An 18,809-nucleotide genomic window follows, 5' to 3' on the forward strand; every position below is an offset into this window, starting at 1 on the left:
CGGTTCTGTGAGCATTAAGTGCTTAACATTGGCCCAGGACATGAGGTAGGGATGGTCATTGTCTCTGTGTTCGAAAAAATCCACAAATATATTTCTCTAAACCTGATAAATATCCTACTGATCTGTTCAGTTTCAGAAAAACATGAAGTTTAAACTGCTGGGCTACATTTTTATGTTCAGTGCAAGATTTAGAGGATTTCTTCCAGTCCAGCCTGAATCTTGGGCTCCAGGTAGTCGTCCCTCAGAGGTACAGAAACACATTTCATTAATCTGCTTTTTCTTAAATGTCTATAGTTTCTCATAATGAGGTCAGTGTAAGGACAAGGCCCCACTAAATATAGACAAATGTAATTCCTTCATGTCATTTGATCTGTTCAGCTCACTGTGTTATGCTCATTAACTAAATCGGGATTACAGAGGTTGTGTAAATAAAACTTCCTCAGTGGAAGGAACTCAACTCAACTCTCCAGGCTGCACAGCGTGAGCCTGAATTCATCACAACGAATGTCTCATAGTGCACATAAATCATTTGCATATTAAAAAAAAATACTTTCATTGTAATCAGTAGAACCCCCTCCAATGATTGGATTGGATGATGGCACTGTACTGCCCTCTGGGATTTGAAGTCGACCTCTCTGTCGGAGGGTCATGATGTTTGCGCTGAAGATTCATCCAGGAGTATTTCATGTATGAATGCCTGTTTTGATTATCCAGAATATCATTACTGAGCTCTCTGTAGAAATCCAATCAAGGCAGAATCAGATCAAAGATTGACAGGCAAAGCTCTAAACCTGTAAAGTCTCAACATCGAAGCTTGTTCACATTCATCTGTGTCCATCACATCATGTGAATCAAGTTTGGGTTCCCTAAAGGCAGAGTTGGAGACAAAAGGCGAAGCTGAGGAGATGGAAGAAGACAAAGATGAAGGAGTGAGCAGGACGACCCTCGCTGCTGTTGAACACGCTTTTCGAGTCAGTAGTAGTGGTAACCATTGTGGTGGTGTAGGTACTGCTGGTAGTGGTAGTGACGGAGACATTGGTGGGGTTGGCGGAGTTGGCACTGGTGATATTCAAGGCTGGAGACAAGAGTGACTTGACCGTCTCAGACAGGAAGGAGTCAAAGGTCCTCAGTCTGGTGAAGGTCATGACTGAGCTTCGTCTTCTCCCGGCAGAGGAGCTTGGAGCTGTTAACACGACCGCCTGGAACCAAGAGCCGCCCTGCTTACACATCAGCGGCCCGCCAGAATCACCCTGAACAAACAGACAGGAAAGTTAGTGTTTCAGAGTTTGAGACACTCTGTTTACTAGAATGTGTGTAATGTAATGTGTATGTGTTAGTCCCCATAGGGAAATAGTTCCTCTGCATTTAACCCATTCACCCAGTGAAGCAGTGGGCAGCCACCAATGCAGCGCCCGGGGAGCAGCGTGTAGGGACGGTACCTTGCTCAGGGGTACCTCAGGGTAGCCGTTCAGTGGAGTTGAACCCCCAACCTTCCGATCATGGGGCCACCACTCTACCTACTGAGCTATCCCTGCCCAGTGAAAACCTTGGACCAAGATTATATTAACTACCTATAACTAAACGACCAGATTCAACTAGGTGTTAAAAACATTTTAGACAGTTGTAACAACAACAACAATAATAATCAGAATACATTCACTCTAATAAGAAATTTAGGCTTAAAACAAACATACAAAGGCACTAAATTGCGGCTCGGGAAGTGGCTGAAGCAAAAACTCGGGTGTGGGAGAAGTTTGGAGAGACGGAGAGTTCTTGACAGACGGATTGGTGCTGCAGCTGCAGTGATGCGGACGCTGCACCGGTCCGTCGTGGTGAAGAGGGAGCTGAGTGTAAAAGCGAAGCTCTCAATTTACCGGTTGATCTACGTGCCTACCCTCACCTATGGCCACGAGCTGTGGGTAGTGACCGAAAGAACGAGATCGTGGATACAAGCGGCAGAAATGAGCTTCCTCCGAAGGCTGGCTGGCCTCTCCCTTAGAGATAGGGTGAGAAGTTCGGCCATCTGGGAGGGGCTCAGAGTAGAGCAGCTGCTGCTCCACATCGAAAGGAGCCAGCTGAGGTGGTTCGGGCATCTGACAAGGATGCCTCCTGGGCGCCTCCTGGGTGAGGTGTTCCAGGCATGTCCCACCGGGAGGAGGCCCCAGGGCAGACCCAGGACACGCTGGAGAGATTATATCTCTCGGCTGGCCTGGGAAAGCCTTGGTGTTCCCCCGGATAAGCTGGAGGAGGTGGCTCCGGATAAAGCGGATGAAGATGGATGGCACTAAATTAAATTAGCCTTAAATCTAATTGGCCCATAATGAAGACTGAGATTTCAAAGCTGGAAATTCTTACATGTTTATAAAGATTCCAAGCATTGTAAGCCCTGTGGAAATTGAAAATGATGAAACTATCCAAATTCATCACGTGGCTCTGATGAGCAGCTAAATCCAAGGTCCAGAATAAACAACATGTCAGCAGACAGTGTTATAAGAAGAAGAATCCAGTCATTTACCTGCTGCAGTGCAAACACGTCTGTACAGATGCTCTCACTCGATGATGAGTTCCCACAGTTTACCACCGAGGTCTGAAACTGCTGCATAACTTCCTCAGCTAACATCATGAAAGATAAGAAAATCCTGATGTTTGACTAAAGAAACTGTAAGTGCAGTGGTCCACATGTGTAATCTGAGAGATGGACTGGTGCAGAGTCTGGGCAGAACTCTGTCAGCCTTCATGTTGCTGACTCACCTCCTCCTCTTCCAGGACTCCAACCGGCCGCCCAGCACGCCAAGCCCTCGGCGAAGGTTCTCCCGTTGTCCAAGCAGATGGGCTGGATGTAGTCGGTCAGGGTGGGCTGGGCAGATAGACGGAGGATGGCTATGTTGGTCCCGGTCGTGTTGCTCAGAGTGATATTTGTCACATTCAGCGTCACCTCAAAGGGGTTGGATCCATTTAGCTTCAGACGCCCCAACACGACAGTCCACTCGGACGCTACAGGGGAGCTGTGGGAGGAACGAAGCACACAAACATAAACTTCATCAGCTTCAAACAAAATCTACACCTTTACACTCAACTTCATGGGACCCAAGTTTTACAGATTTGAACCTGGTGACATTCAGGCCTGGTTCTAATTAAAGAGGTATATATTTAACTAGAAGACCCAGAGAGCTAATCAGTTAATGGTGAAGTTTTTCTCTTTGATTTAATTTGAAAAAAGTACAAAACACGTCACAGAAAATGTTGCTGATGAAAAAAACAATCTGAGCCTTGCTTTATCTTTATAGAGCTGCACATCAGGTTGCACTGTAAATGACAATGTACCCATGGACTAGTTTTAACACAGAATCAGCTTAAATGCTAACCATGTGTTGGACTGAGCAGCTACATGTGTGGAAAGTGTGGAAGTGTGGCACCATCAGGTGATGTGGGCTGGCACTGAGATCATCTGATCTGCTGGGACTGTGTTCAGTTTTCATTTTTAAAGACTCGCTCATTTCCTTAAAGGGATGGTTACATTTTCAGTCTTTTGGGCACAGTTTTCACTGGTGGATTAATCCACAGTGGAATAAAGTTTGTTTACAAAATTTTGACTCAGTGGAAAGAGAGAGTGTTCAGTCTCAAAAAGATCTCCACCATGTTTTTTGACCACCATTGGTGGTTGTTCATCTGCATGTTTATGCTTTTAATTTAATTCTGTACCTTTACTTTAGATTTTTCATGTTGTAATCCAAACAGTGTTGAACAGCTGCAAACTAAACTTTTCTTCATGTTGTCTGTGAAGGTTCTCAGTCATCCAGGTCATCGTAGTCTAAGGAGCTTGGAAAGAAACGTGTCTGGACTTCTTTAAGTTGCTTGAAGATCTCTCATCCGAGAAGCTTCTTCAGTTCTAAGGTCAAATGGTGGAAAGTCCCAGATTCAAGTGTCCCCCCCAGAGAGGGACAACAGGACCCCCCTTTATCATGTTGGAGCTTGATGGTGATTTGATTCCTGCCAGTCTTGTCCCAGTAAAGGTTTTTAATAGTGATTATCAGAGCCAGCACTACCATTTTGGACGGTAGACAGATTTTTTAAATTCCACCTGAGCTAATCATCTTGGTATTGGCTCTGCCTCTTAGATCTTCGCTGTCAAATAGGGAAAATATGTTTCAACATAAAATGTAAATATGTGGTACAACTGGTCCGTGGTACAACTTTTGCTTGTGCTGTTGTTGGTCTGTCAGCCAGCTATGGAGAAGAATTCTAGACTACAAAGAGCTGAAGTGAAACTGAAGGTTTAAAACAATGAATAGTATCCACTGCAGCCGCTGTCTGTACCCTTTATGCTGCATTTTTTTCAAATCTTTAATGATTTTCTTGTGCCTCTTTTTGTGAACTCAACTGTCTCTTTGTCTCTTCCGGTTCTGGCCCACTTGTCAACTAATCAGCATTTGACTGATGCACAGTGTCATCAATGTCAACTGGACGTGAACACGACTGTGGTGGAGGGAAAGTCATGTCATTTACTCAGTCCCCAGAGGATGAACTGTATCATTGTCTGTCCAAACTTCAACTGACCTTGAGAAGCAGTTGGCGTTGCTCAACACTGAGTCCAAGGCCACCAGAGACCCATCACACACGTGACTTCCATTCTTCTGTAGGCTCGCCATCCACGGCCACGAACCAGCCACCACTGAGGGTCCCCCCATGTTGCGAGAATTCCTTGGAGCTTGTCCACAGACCAGTGCTGAAAAAATAAACAGAGGAAGACACAAAGAAATTTTAAAAACTTGGACCGCATGAACCCATCAGCTTGAGGTCAGGTAGGTTAGACCAAACCATTTTTTAATAAAGTGCTTTCATGATGGACACTCACAGTGGGGAGTGGTCGAAGGTCGCGTGGTTGTTGTAATGATGGCGGCTCTGTTGGTGGTTGTTGCAGGGACTGTGGTTGTTGTGGTGGGGATTGTGGTTGCAGGTGTGGTAGTGGTGGTTGAAGGTGTGGTGGTGGTTGGAGGGGTGGTGGTTGGCACTGGTGTCAGTCCTGTGCAGGAGACACTGAGGTCACTGTCGGTCCCAGTGGACGTGAACGTCATGAAGCCCGGCTGGTTGGAGGAGATCTGGCTCCTGATCCAGGTCTGGTACTGGGATACTCTGGCGTAGACTCCTGGAAGATTCGGCCTGGCACAACCTTCCCCAAAACTGACGACTCCCGCCTGAATCCAGCGACCGCTCTGCTTGCTCACCATTGGACCTCCTGAATCCCCCTTTGAGAGCAGAAACATTTACTGTTAGCTGAGGAGAAGAAACTGTAGAAGGTGAAAATATGCCAAACACAGGTAACAACAATCACCTGACAGGAGTCCTTTCCTCCTGCACTTAACCCGGCACAGATCATGTTGTCAGTGATTGATCCCACTCCATAGTCACAGTTGCACTGCCTGTTTCCCACAACAGGAACCTCCACCTCCATCAGGTTTTGTGGAGAAGGAAGGGACACTGAGACGGACAAAAAAATCAAACAAAAATCTGCTCAAAATGTTCAACATTTATTGTCCTATCTGCTTGTGGAACATATAGGTGGTCAGCATAAGTTTGGTACCAGAATGATCTTGTAGCCACGATTCCTCATGTATCAACCTCATTTTATAATAACCTCATGTTTTAAAAGCCATCCATCCATCTTCTTCCGCTTTATACCTAAGCAGAGAAGCCCAGACCTCCCTCTCCCCAGCCACCTCCTCTAGCTTTTCTGGGGGAACACCAAGGCGTTCCCAGGCCAGCCGAGAGATATAATCTCTCAAGCGTGTTGTGCATCTGCCCTGGGGCCTCCTCCCGGTGGCACATGCCCGGTACACCTCCCCATAAGGAGCCCAGGAGGCATCCTTGTCAGATTCCCGAACCACCTCAGCTGGCTCCTTTCGATGTGGAGCAGCAGCGGCTCTACTCTGAGCCCCTCCCAGATGGCCGAACTTCTCACCCTATCTCTAAGGGAGAGGCCAGCCACCCTTCGGAGGAAGCTCATTTCCAACGCTTGTATCCGCTCTCTCATTCTTTCGGTCGTGACCATAGGTGAGAGTAGGGACGTAGATCGACCGGTAAATTGAGAGTTTTGCTTTTAAGCTCAGCTCGTTCTTCACCACGAGGGACTGATGCAGCGAGACCCCGAGATACTCAAACTCCTCCACTTGAGGCAGGAACTCATCTCTGACCCGGCGTGGGCACTTCACCCTTTTCCGGATAAGAACCATGGCCTCAGATTTGGAGGTGCTGATCCTCAATTCCGCTGCTTCACACTCAGCTGCAAACCATTCCAGCGCGAGCTGGAGGCCGTTACCCATTGAAGCCAACAGAACCACATATCTGCGGAAAGCATAGTTGAGATTCTGAGGCCACCGAAGTGAAAGCCCTTCGCCACTTGGCTGCACCTAGAAATTCTATCCATAAAAGTTATGAACAGAATCGGTGACAAAGGGCAGCCCTGGAGAAGCCCATCACCCACTGGGAACGAGTCCAACTTATTGCCGGCTATGCGAACCAAGCTCTTGCAACGGTTGTATAGGGATTGAATGACCCGTAGCAATGGACCAGACATCCTATACTCCCGCAGCAGCCCCCACAGGACACCCCGAGGGACACGGTCGAATGCCTTCTCCAAGTCCACAAAACACATGTAGACTGGTTGGGCAAACACCTATGCACCCTCGAGTATCCTTGAGAGGATAAAGAGCTGGTCCAGTGTTCCGTGACCAGGACGAAAACCGCATTGTTCCTCCTGTATCCGAGGTTCCAGCACCCTGGCATAAATTTTCCCCAGGGAGGCTGAGGAGTGTGATCCCCCTGTAGTTGGAACACACCCTCCGGTCCCCCTTGCTAAAAATTGGAACTACCACCCCGGTCTGCCAGTACAGGGGTAACCGCCCCTGATCTCCCTCCGTTTCTTTCCCTCCGTGGTCCTTGTCCCTAGTCTCTTGTCTCCAGTATCTTTGTGTTTAGTATTAGTTCCTGGTTTGGGTTTGTTTTTGCAAGTTTATTGTTTATAGAGGTTTTTTTTTCTGCAACTGCAACATTTTGGGTCCTACATCCTGACTGCCACAGCCATTTCATAACATTAACACTACAGAAACATGTATCGGATTGACTTTGTTCAGGAGCAAGCCGGTGGGATAAAACACTGTTAAATTTGTGATTGACATCACATTGACCAATCAGCTGAAGGGAAGAAAAATCGGGGCTAAATTCATACTTGTTGAAACCCACACACAAGCGAGGGCACGTCCAGCTTTTGCTTTGTATCTGTAAACAGACCTTAACAAAAAAAATTGTAACTTGCACACACGCACACACGCATGCACGCACGCACGCACACACACACACACACACACACACACACACACACACACACACACACACACACACACACACACACACACAAACAAACTTCCTGTTTTACTTTGAAGGTATGTGTCATATGTCTTTGCGTCCTCGTTTCGTCAGCTCTGATTTCTCCCTGGATTCAAGTTTCAGTTTGGTTTCATCAGTTTCCCGGTTTAGAGTTTTCTTAGTTCCCTGTGTTTACTATCTCCGCTCCTGTTGAATCCTGCACTTCTTGTAAATAAAGCTCGTTCTCATCACAACCTCTGCCTGCACGGGTCCTCACCTCACCTCCACATAGCCTGCCTTGCCAGCCAGGACAATTTATAGATGCATGAACATAAAAATGTCAATGACCAACATGGAGAAATGTTTCATGAAGACATTGTAAACAAGGAGAAATGCGACAAGGCAAAGTGGAGCCTGGCAGAGTTGGAAGACTTTTGTTGAAGACTGGTACACAACTCACCACACAATGACTTGCTGCATATCATTTCTAAGTTGCTTACATTTGAATATAAAATGTATTCAGTAAGCAGGAAAAACTTGAAAAGTGATGGGCAGTGCTACCTGGCAATAAAAAGATAAGACAAGCAAGCTTGCAGCTGTTTCTGCATAAGTAAGACTTAACATCTGCAAAGAGAAAATCAAGATCATGGAAATAAATATAGCTGTCTCAGAAGTAGTAACACAGACATGGATTCCTTCCCTTACATTGGGAGTGTCATTAAAAGTTGGGAGAACAGACAAAGCAAAAGCCTTCTTACAGCTGAAGAACATCTGGAACCAGAGAATACAAGATTACCTCTCTGAACGAGAGGCCAAAGAATTTATGGCAACAAGATGCCTGAAAAGATACCAAGACGTTGAGATACAGATGGCATCAGACGGTTTGTTCTAGCCATTATTTTCTATTGAAGGCACAATTCAAATTTAAAAATGAAACATTTTAAAAATAATGTGTTTGCAGTCATCAGAATCTCTTTAGCTCACAGAAGAAGAATTATATTGCTCTAAATATTTCTGAGACAGCACTCTTATTCCCTGCATTATAATCAACTTTACTCTAAAACCAATCTGGTGTCTTTATGACCCACCTCCTTCTCCAATGTTGCCCCAGCCGGTGACCCAGCTGTTAACACCGCTGTAGAAGATGCTGTCTGAAGCTGCCAGGCAGACGGGAGAAATGTAGTTGTTGAAAGTCACCGGTGAGGAGAGCCTCAGCAGGCAGACGTCGTTGTCGTTGGTACCAGAGTTGTAGTTTGGATGTTTGATGATCTGTGTTACTGTTCGAGACACTGCATTGGGGTTAGATCCCTGTAGACTCTGACGGCCCAGATTCACAGTCAGACCGCTTGCAGTAATGCTGAGATCAGGAAACGAAACGATGCACAGTTATTGTGATTGTTAAAATGAAATGACATCTTTGACTTTCTGCCCTGTTAGCTATTTATCGTGTTACACCCCTGGTCCCCTGATGGGGAGTTTTCATAATGTCTTTATTCCACTAAATCTTGTTTAGAGTGCAGCTTCAGCCTCATCACTCACGTTTGAAAGCAGTGAGCAGCAGTCAGCACCCACTGACTGTTAATGAGGGATCCTCCACAGAAGTGGGACCCAAATCTTTGCAGACTGACCTGCCAGGGCCAGCTGCCAACAGGGGCCACCTGTCCTCCTACAATCCTGGTGTTCAGAGACGCCTTACCACAAACTGAAAACCGACATTAAAACACAGAGTGAGCATTACTGTAGGAGCTGTAAACTCTCAGCACTACAAACTGCTGAGTGAGGACACAGTGATCCTGGAGTCTACAGTTCACTCACAAACTAATATTCATATGAAACTAAAGATTTATTACACATAAAACTAAATCATTACACAAAGAAGCTTTTTCTTACCATCCAGCTGTGACTCAGACTCTGAAACACAGAAAACAATAGTGGTAAAATTGACTGGCTGTGGTTAGCTGAAAGCATCCAGCAGAGGCTCCAGCAGAGAGTCAGTCCCCACAGACTCCCATATTAAAACGTTAGAGCAGAAATAAAAATGTTTACAGCCTGTGCACACAGTGGATGTTGTTCTACTAATACCACTACTACATTACTGCAGAGGCTGACAGTGTTATGTTCATTCATCCATCTCAGGGTCAGAGGAGAGTATGACACAGAAATTTAAAGAAACACAACACTGACTTCAGTTAAAGGTTCACATTCAAACACGACACAAACAGATGCACGCAATCAAAATATAGTTTTCCAAAGGTAGGTGTCCAACATCACCTCAGCTGTAGTAATTATTCTCATTTGTCCCATGAGTGGATAAATATTAGTAATGATACTAATGCATTAGTAATATTTATCCATAAGTCATGAGAACCTTAACTTCCCCATGAACATGAACATGTCTTCACATTCTTGCTATGGTATTTTAAAGTTATGTTTACTGAAGCCTACATAATTGTACCAAATAAAGTGACTTCCTTCATTCATGTGCAAGAGAAGCATTAGAAATATCCTGTCTCAGAGTGACGCTGAAAAACTAGTTCATGCATTTATTACTTCCAGGCTGGACGACTGCAATGAACTGTAAAAAAAAATCCTGCTCCTCACATACAAGGTCTTAAATAATCAGGCCCCATCTTATCTTAATGACCTTGTAGTACCATATCACCCTATTAGAGCACTTCGCTCTCGCTCTGCAGGCCTACTTGTTGTTCCTAGAGTATTTAAAAGTAGAATGGGAGGCAGAGCCTTCAGTTTTCAGGCCCCTCTTCTGTGGAACCAGCTTCCAGTTTGGATTCAGGAGACAGACACTATCTCTACTTTCAAGATTAGGCTTCAAACTTTCCTTTTTGCTACAGCATATAGTTAGGGCTGGACCAGGTGATCTTAGTTACACCGCAGGGCTAAGGTTTAAGATTTTGATGATTTGATGACATATAAAGAAAATTCTGATTTTGTTATCACCAACAAAAATAACTTTTGAATATCCAACTCACAACATATTTGTCACGCCGTTAGGCGTCTCATAGCAGTGCAAAAGGTACCTTTCCACATCCTCATGAAACACTCTGGTTTCTCAATTGAATTGAATAGAAGACATGCTTAGGGAAGAGGCTCTAGCGTCCATTCCAGCCCCAACCTTAACCACAACCTGAACCCTATCACAAAGTGTTTTCCAAAGTGATTCATGATCAAAAGTACATAATGCTTTATTAGGTTGATTTTCATGCCACACGTAAAACCCATCTATAGATTCATTCCAACCCGCTCTCATGCCTCCTTACGGATCCCCACAAGGGACATGGGAGAAAAAAAAATTAACAACAAACTCGGGATCTCGCAAAAATTTTAGCTGCATTCTTCGGAGGCCGCCAACTCGAAGCCGACCCAGAGGTCGAGGCACGATGTGCCGGGAGAGCGGTGTTCCTCGCGGCTGTAGTAGGTATCGACCTCCCGTCAGCTTCGAGATGGTGGGTGTCAGATCTCCGAAAACGTCGGAGCACTTTTGCAAATATGTGATGTCTTGTAAACCGAGCTGATATCTGACGTTTACACAACTACAATTATGCTTCAAAATATCTTAAAAGTGTATTTTGTGACCCAGAAAGAGTAATATTACAACTAAGTAGCTGCCGCCATTGTTGGAATTCAACTTTTGCGAGATCTTGAAAAAGTTTCGCGAGATCCCGAGTTAGTTTTGCGAGCTCTCGCAAAACTTTTGTGAGATCTCGCAAAAGTCTGTCTTAATTTTTTTTCTCCCATGTCCCCTGCGGGGCTCCGTACCTCCCAACGCATAACATACGGATGAATTGTCACAGCCGTCGGTATGTTGCGTGCTGGGATGAATGTGTTGGAATGTACAATCTACAAAGGACTGTGAGCCACATATTTACACTGTAATACCTGTTCTAAGTCCTAAGTGTTGACGAATACCACCCATATTAGAAAATATGGTGAAGTAACCAAAAAGAAACTGAAAGGAACATAAAAAGGAATTTCAGGTATTAAGAGGGGAAAGTTTTTATTTCGATGTGCAGTTATTGCCAGTTATGTGACTTTGGGAGATTTTATTCCACTTTTCCATTTTTCCAGTGCCTTTCTTAATTTGATTATTTTCCCTTCGTCCACCCAGTGTGATATTCCCTCCTGCTTCGAAAAGTGAATTTTTAAATTCCAGGATTTCCTGCAGTGCCACTTTAAAGTGAAGCGCTGTGCTCCTGAGTGTTTTGGCCCTCTGAGTCGTACCTGATGCAGGTGTGTGCAGAGAGCTCTTACCTTGGGTCAGGAGCATCAGCCCAGCAGCCAAACACATCACTTTGTAGAAAGCCATCACTGTAAGATCCAAACATCCAGACCTGCTGAGGCATAAATAACCTTCCTCTCTCCTCCTCCTCTCTGTCTGCATTAAGCACACCTCTCTCAGACACCTGTCTGACGACACACCCAACACCTCACTGCAGCTCACCTGATCCAGGAATTTCAGCTTCCAGGCAGCAATGTTGAACCTTTTTATTAATCCTTTCCAGCAGTCCTGTCTATGTCCTTCAGCTCCCTGACTATCCCACTTCTTCTCTCTTCATCTGAATGCTTTCCTGTACTTCCTCATTCCAACACCAAGTCTTCTTCAGTACACCAAACACCTTCTTGGATGTTTCCCTCAGTGCTTTCCCAGCTATCTGGTAACTTTTTCTTACCACCCAGAGCTCTCCATCTCTTATTTTAGCTGCTTCCTCTTCTTCATGTTTAAAGTCTTCCTACTGACTGCCATCGAATTCTCCCTGAGACCAATGTGCAGTCTCATATCTCAGATTGCAGTTTCTACAAAAGATATACTTTTATCACCCAGCAACATCAGTTTCTTTATTTATTTTCTTTATGTCAAACACAAAATGTAACAAAAACAGCAAACATTTTGGTGTTCGTTAAAAGATTCTGTTCCACCCATCCATCCAAAGACAGGTTGTTTCTCTCATCAGTATGATAAATCCACTTATTTCATATGATTTGAATCAGGTTTTTGTGAATGAATGAGCTAGATACACAAGATGAAGATACACAACACATCTGTTCTGTGAAGGAAACAGATTCATTTCATATTTATCTGCAGTGACAGCGGGACTGACACAATAGGAAGTGCCAACAATGAGCCTGCCCAGGAATAAACCGGTCAGACTGCACCAGGTTTCCCCGAATGAACAAATGAACTGAGTTCACTGCCAGTTATATAACGTGAAAGTGTAGTCTTCTATTTCTCAGTGATAGCTCCAGTTTTCTTTATTTTGTAGAGGTGGCATGGGGAGACTGAGGGCAATATTAAATACTCTGCACATGCTCAGTAGGAGTGCAGTTACTTCCCTTATGCAGACGAGAACAAAACTGATTTTCTCAGAAGGAAATGAAGAAGACACCTTTGAGTCACAAAGACAATAGAGATTATTTATATTTTCTATGGTTATACTATATAAATAATAAGTGATTGGTCTAATTAGGTTTAGCTGTGTCTCCCTCCTGTGTGCCATTTCCTTGTTACCTTGTGTGTGTATATTTGGGGGGGGGGGGTCCAAATTCATGGGCTGCATCCTCCTGAGGCCGCATTTGTGGGCCGATTACGTCACAGCGACGCGCCGAAGGCTGTCCAAATTCATTGACTCCTCCGAATGCGGCCGACAAATGCGTCCTCCTTTTCCCCGGATTTGAAGGATGGGTCGGGTGTGTCCTTCATGGTCCACCATATCCCAGAATTCATAGCGCGGCCCAGCCGATTCCAGTTTCCAACAATGGCGGCAGCTACTAAGTTTTAATATTACTCTTATTAATCTTTCTGGGTCACAAAATAAACTTTTAACATATTTTCAGGTGAGAAAGTAGCTGTGTAAACTTCAAATATCTGCTCTGTTTATCAAGATATCCCATATTTGCAAAAGTGCTCTGACGTTTTCAGAGACGTCTGTTACCCACCAGCTCGACAGCTGACCGGGAGCTCGAGGGTCACACTAGAGATGTGAGTGAAGTTGGCCCCCCGCCTTCTTCAAATCCAACAAAAGTGGTATCAAACACTTGTGCTGGTTTATGCTGCAAATTTTTTTGTTTGTGCCGCTTTCACTTTAAAGATATCAACAAAAATTTCTAGAGGTCAACAGCCCCCCCCCCCCCCCCCCCCACACACACACACATTAACGGAATCAAACAAAATTTATGACGAACGTTTGTGCTGGTTTGTGTTTTTATTGTTTTGGCTTGCTTTGTTTGTTCGTGAGTAAATCAGTGTGGCTGAGATCAAAGTTATTAGATTAGATTAGATAAAATAAAACTTTATTAATCCCTCGGGTGGGTTCCTCCGGGATTTTCACACAGCTGAATAAACGTCAAACAGAAAACTGATTAAACAGAAGTGTGAGAACGTCGAGAATATATGTCAGTGTACTTTTATATTTTAGACAGCAAGGAGCAGACGGACGAGTTTATTAAACTCCACCGACACAGCGGTGACGCAAATCTGAAGGCTCGACCGTCCAATTTCACAGCCGTTTACTTCCGGTCTATCCGACCTTCTGAGGACCCCTGCCCATGTAGACCCCGAAGGACGGGAGCTCAGGAGGATGCAGCCTATGAATTTGGACACCCCTTTTGTGTGTGTTTATCTCTGCTCTTTGTCCGAGCATCTGTTTGTCATGCCCTGTGTTACCTCAACCCTCAGTCTCCTCGCTTTTCAGGTTTAGTTTCATTTTTCTCAGTTTTCCCAGTTTAGGTTTTCCTTAGTTTCTGTTCATGCCACCCCTGCTTCTGTTTGTAACCCCTCACTTGTAAATACACTCACTCGGGGTAACCAGTGCCAGCTCTTGGGTCCACTTCTCTCTCTCTCGCCGCATGATTTGCCTCTGCAAATTGTGATGCCTTTAGTTTTCAGTACTGGTGTGCGTAACATATATTGTGTTCATATTACCTCTGTTCTGCTAATCTCAAGCAGATTTGGCATAGCTACATCTTACTAATTAGCCTTAACAGTGTAATGGTTCATAATGTGGGTTCAAACACAGTTTTTTCCTCATTTATACTGTAATCTTTTTAGGTGTTACTGATAATATCAATACAGTTCAGCTGATCCAGGGTGGTGGCATTGTGCTTGCTGGTGTGGATTACTGGAATACTGGATGGAACTGAGACACCTGTGATTTTCCTCCTCCTTATAAATACAAACCATCAGAAGCCCTTTGATTAAACAGCTGATTTAACTTGTTTTGGAAAAAAAACCCTGCTCTGTGACTTCATGATTCTTCGTGATTCAAGTCTGAACATCTACCCTGAAAATGTGTGTGTTTTGGGGTGGGTGGGGGGATTTTAAAAAATGGTTCTCATGAAATACTGTAATGGTAACATTATGTGAACATTTTATTTCTGAAAGCAAATAGCAAGCTCGATCTGCCAGTAAGTGATAACAAGAAGAAGAGGGAACATGTTTACAGGCACGCTGAAGTGCAGGTTCATGTTTGTAGTGCCAGGAATGGACCTGAAGGTCATAAACAAAGAGGTCAAAATAGATCTTATGACACTTTTTTGTAAATAAGCAGGTTATTAAAGACTTGAATCCAGAGCAAGTGAAGAGCTTGCACAAGCTCAGGTTGAGACACCTGAAACACAGGAGTTTTATTGAGATAGAAAAATGACAACAATGTGACACCAATAAACCAGGAAACAAAAAAAACATGAGCAGAGACTCCACCCTTTCTTTGCAAACCAGAACATTGCCATCACTGTCATTCTTAGTAAGAATAAACTTAATAATCATAATCAAAGGTGCTTGCAAAGAAAAGCGTCTGGACTTCTTTAAGTTACTTGAAGACGTTTCACCTCTCATCCGAGAAGCTTCTTCAGTTCTAAGGAACTTGGAGTAATTAGGACCCTACACCACCGGGCAGAACATGTTCCCTCTAAGCCTGAAGGAAAAAAGAAGGAACACACACATGTAAAGGAAGCACTCAAAACGTGCGGCTATCCTAAATGGGCGTTCTTAAAGTCACACACACACACACAAACTACCTACAAAGATAGTCTAAGGAGCTTGGAAAGAAAAGCGTCTGGACTTCTTTAAGTTGCTTGAAGACGTTTCACCTCTCATCTGAGAAGCTTCTTCAGTTCTAAGGTCAAATGGTGGAGAGTCCCAGATATAAACCTAGTGGGAGTTTCCCCCCACAGAGGGACAAAAGGACCCTTGATGATCCTCTAATCGCCTGAGCCAAGGTGTGAAACTGGGTGTGGGTCCCAATCAGCCAGAGTTTCGGGTGTGTTCATTGTGAAACCTGGCCCCACCTTATCATGCGAATTCCTGAGATCAGATGGCCCAGGATGTGAGTGGGCGTTAAGGCGTCTGGGAAGGGATCTCAAAACTGGATTATAGATGGCAGAGAGTTGGTGTCGTAAGCCCCGCCTCTGTTCAAAGATGGTCGCTCACAGTGGACGTAAATGGCTTCTTTCACTCCTCTTTCAAACCATCTGTCCTCTCTGTCCAAAATGTGAACATTGGCATCCTCGAAAGAGTGACCTTTGACCTTTAGATGCAGATGGACTGCTGAGTCTTGTCCTGTGGAGGTGGCTCTTCTGTGTTGTGCCATGCGCTTGTGAAGTGGCTGTTTGGTCTCTCCAATGTAGAGGTCAATGGTCAATGGTAACTTTATTGTCCCTGATGGGAAATTGATTCGCAGTATGTCAAAACAAACAACAAACATACAACCAACACATCACGTACACTCATTAAAAAATAAATAAATAAATAAAAATGCTGCACTGTACAGCATACACCACATTGTTAAGTTTGTGTTTTGGCGTTTTGTCTTTCGGGTGAACCAGTTTCTGTCTGAGTGTGTTGCTGGGTCTGAAATGCACCGGGATGTCATGCTTGGAGAAAACTCTCCTAAGTATTTCTGATACACCGGCTACATAGGGGATGACAATGTTGTTGCGTCTGTCCTTCTTATCCTCCCTCGCTGGTGTCTGGTCTTCTTTTCTGTGCCTCTTTGCTGACTTTAAGAACGCCCATTTAGGATAGCCGCACGTTTTGAGTGCTTCCTTTACATGTGTGTGTTCCTTCTTTTTCCCTTCAGGCTTAGAGGGAACATGTTCTGCCCGGTGGTGTAGGGTCCTAATTACTCCAAGTTCCTTAGAACTGAAGAAGCTTCTCGGATGAGAGGTGAAACGTCTTCAAGCAACTTAAAGAAGTCCAGACGCTTTTCTTTGCAAGCTCCTTTGACTACAATGACCTGGATGACTGAGAACCTTCACAGACTTAATAATCATATTTTTCTTTAATATTTTTCAGGTATTGGTGAGGTAGAGTAGTCTTTTTTCAGTTCGATTTCATTTAAAAAGCACCAAATCACAACAACAGTAACATCAAGCACTTGGCAATAATGGGAAGGAAAACTTAACAGAAAGAAACCTCGAGCACACCCAGGCTCAGTCAGCCAGGCTGGGGGTGAATAAGGGGGAATAAGACAGGACAAAGACACACGGTGGAAGAGAGCCAGAGATTAAGAATAACTAATAATTAAATGCAGAGAGGTGTGTAGACACAGAGTGAGTGAAAAATTCACAACCACTGGTGCCGTCGTTGATTGGGTATCAATTAATTGACCCCCTCTCCATATGAAAAATGGGGCCAGCCCAGGACTACCAAGGTGTACCTAATGAAGAGGCCAGTGAAGCGAGTGTAAGTCATTCCCTAGTTAAAATGCCAGTTACTCAATTATTGTTCAAAAGGTTGAGTGTGTAGACTACACAAACGGTAAAACAACATTACCCTGAAAGATTTTTGTGAGTTATTGGTTTCAGTGCTATCAAACTCCAACTTCACCATGAAAGATGCAGCGATGTGTTCCCCTGAGTAAGAGACGCTTTTTGTCTTTTCTCTGAGAATTCCTGTTCTTTCTCATCTTTCATTGATCTTCTTAAAATCAAAATTAGAATTAAATTTTAACATCTGCAGGAAGCTCCTGAGGATGTTTTACCAGTCGGTGGTTGCTGGAGTACTTTTCCATGCTGTGGTGTGCTGGGGGAGCAGCACAGTAAAGAAGGACTCATCCAGGCTGGAAAAACTGATCAGGGAGGCTGGCCCTGTGGTCGGCATGAAGCTGGACACTCTGGTGACAGTGGCAGAGAAAAGGACACTAAAAAACTGCTAGAATTATGGGCAATGCTGGGCATCCTCTGCACACAGTCATAAACAACCAGAGGAGTCTGTTCAGTGACAGGTTGCTTCAAAGACAAGAAACAACAGACTTAAAAACTCGTTTGTCCCACACGCCATCAGACTGTTCAACTCCTCTCTGGAGGGGAGGGGAGACAGGGGGACAAAGGAGGGGGGACAACTAATCTGTACTAAGCTGTAGTGCCTCTTCACAGTGCAATACTTTTTGTTAATAACCAACGGTGTAATAGACTTCAATACTTGAAATGTGCAATTCCCTTGTATTCTTATTCCTATTTATTCTATTTATCCCTTTTGTATTCTCTTTATTTACACATGTCTCTGTATTTATATATGTGGACATATATAATATTCCGCTCACATTCTGTAACTTCTGTTGGTGCTGTGCTATTTGGAAACTGAATTTCCCAGAGGAATCCACCCGAGGGATTAATAAAGTTCTATTTTATTGTAAGCGCCAGACGTCTGCTTTATATTTTTATTTACGATTGAGTTCATGTTTGTTTTATAATTCATAGATTCATTACATAAGACATTTTTTCAGGATTAATAAATGTGAAAATATATGTGTTTACATAAAGTAATTTTAAGTCACTGTTTTGAGACTGGAACCTAAAAGGGGGTACCTCTCACTTTAAGTATGTAAGTGCAATCCGGTCGTTCAGTCTGATGTCACTAGCCGTGTCTGGACCTAAACTCCGCTGCAGGTCCATATATCAAACGATCACTATGGCATTACTGAGAGTTGAAAAACTGTCTAAAGTCTTTCATCTTTAATAAAATGATCAGCGTTCTGCTCTACCAGGTGTAACAATTGAGTTTAACATCCAGGCATCCATGAAAACGGAATTTATGACATTTAACGGAGTTAGAAGTTAGCAGGAAGTTAGCTCGCTAGCTTCTATCTAAATACAATATAGCATGTCCTGACTGCAGGGTTTTGGAAACAAATTAAAACGTACAGCTCTGTTATCACTTCCAGCATAAATGAAGACAGAAAACTAAACAGCAGGGACGTTTGTAGGGTTACTGAAGTTTGGCTAGCTGGTATATAATGATGTGCTACGTGACCGCTAGCGACACAGCTATGTTAGCATAATATAAACAAGCTAACTTTTTTTCCACTCGATAAAAGTTAACGTGAGTGTTCTCGGTGGTCAGGAACAAATGTAATCGCATGGCAGGATGCTGTAAAAGGACCAAACTTCAGCCAGGAGAACAACTGAGATAATCCATCCACAATACGAGGTTA

The 18,809-nt window shown here is 44.0% G+C and overlaps 1 protein-coding gene across 1 annotated transcript; it reads right to left on the reverse strand.

Annotated features, from left to right (window-relative positions):
- Window positions 1-847: 847 nt before the first annotated feature.
- On the reverse strand, window positions 848-11,725 carry LOC309705861 (transmembrane protease serine 9-like). Its single transcript, XM_082531908.1, has 10 exons — window positions 11,632-11,725; window positions 9,253-9,273; window positions 8,902-9,064; window positions 8,451-8,719; window positions 5,333-5,478; window positions 4,856-5,246; window positions 4,558-4,726; window positions 2,752-3,005; window positions 2,516-2,613; window positions 848-1,250 (listed from the first exon to the last, which is right to left on the reverse strand). The coding sequence occupies exons 1-10, from the start codon at window positions 11,684-11,686 to the stop codon at window positions 867-869; spliced, it is 1,950 nt and encodes a 649-aa protein (XP_082388034.1). The 5' UTR covers window positions 11,687-11,725; the 3' UTR covers window positions 848-866.
- Between the last annotated feature and the right edge of the window lie 7,084 nt (window positions 11,726-18,809).

This window comes from Aulonocara stuartgranti, assembly GCF_965226115.1.
Source record: "Aulonocara stuartgranti genome assembly, chromosome: 4".
NCBI classification, from domain to species: domain Eukaryota; kingdom Metazoa; phylum Chordata; class Actinopteri; order Cichliformes; family Cichlidae; genus Aulonocara; species Aulonocara stuartgranti.

Bases quoted from the DNA above. Each gene is read 5' to 3' on its own strand.
- LOC309705861 (XM_082531908.1), bottom strand. From the start codon at position 11,686: ATGGCTTTCTACAAAGTGATGTGTTTGGCTGCTGGGCTGATGCTCCTG. The intron at 2,614-2,751 runs GTGAGTCAGCAA...TCATGATGTTAG, and splicing joins GAGTCCTGGAAGAGGAGGAG to CTGAGGAAGTTATGCAGCAG. The intron at 1,251-2,515 runs GTAAATGACTGG...CTGTTTGTTCAG, and splicing joins ACGTGTTTGCACTGCAGCAG to GGTGATTCTGGCGGGCCGCT.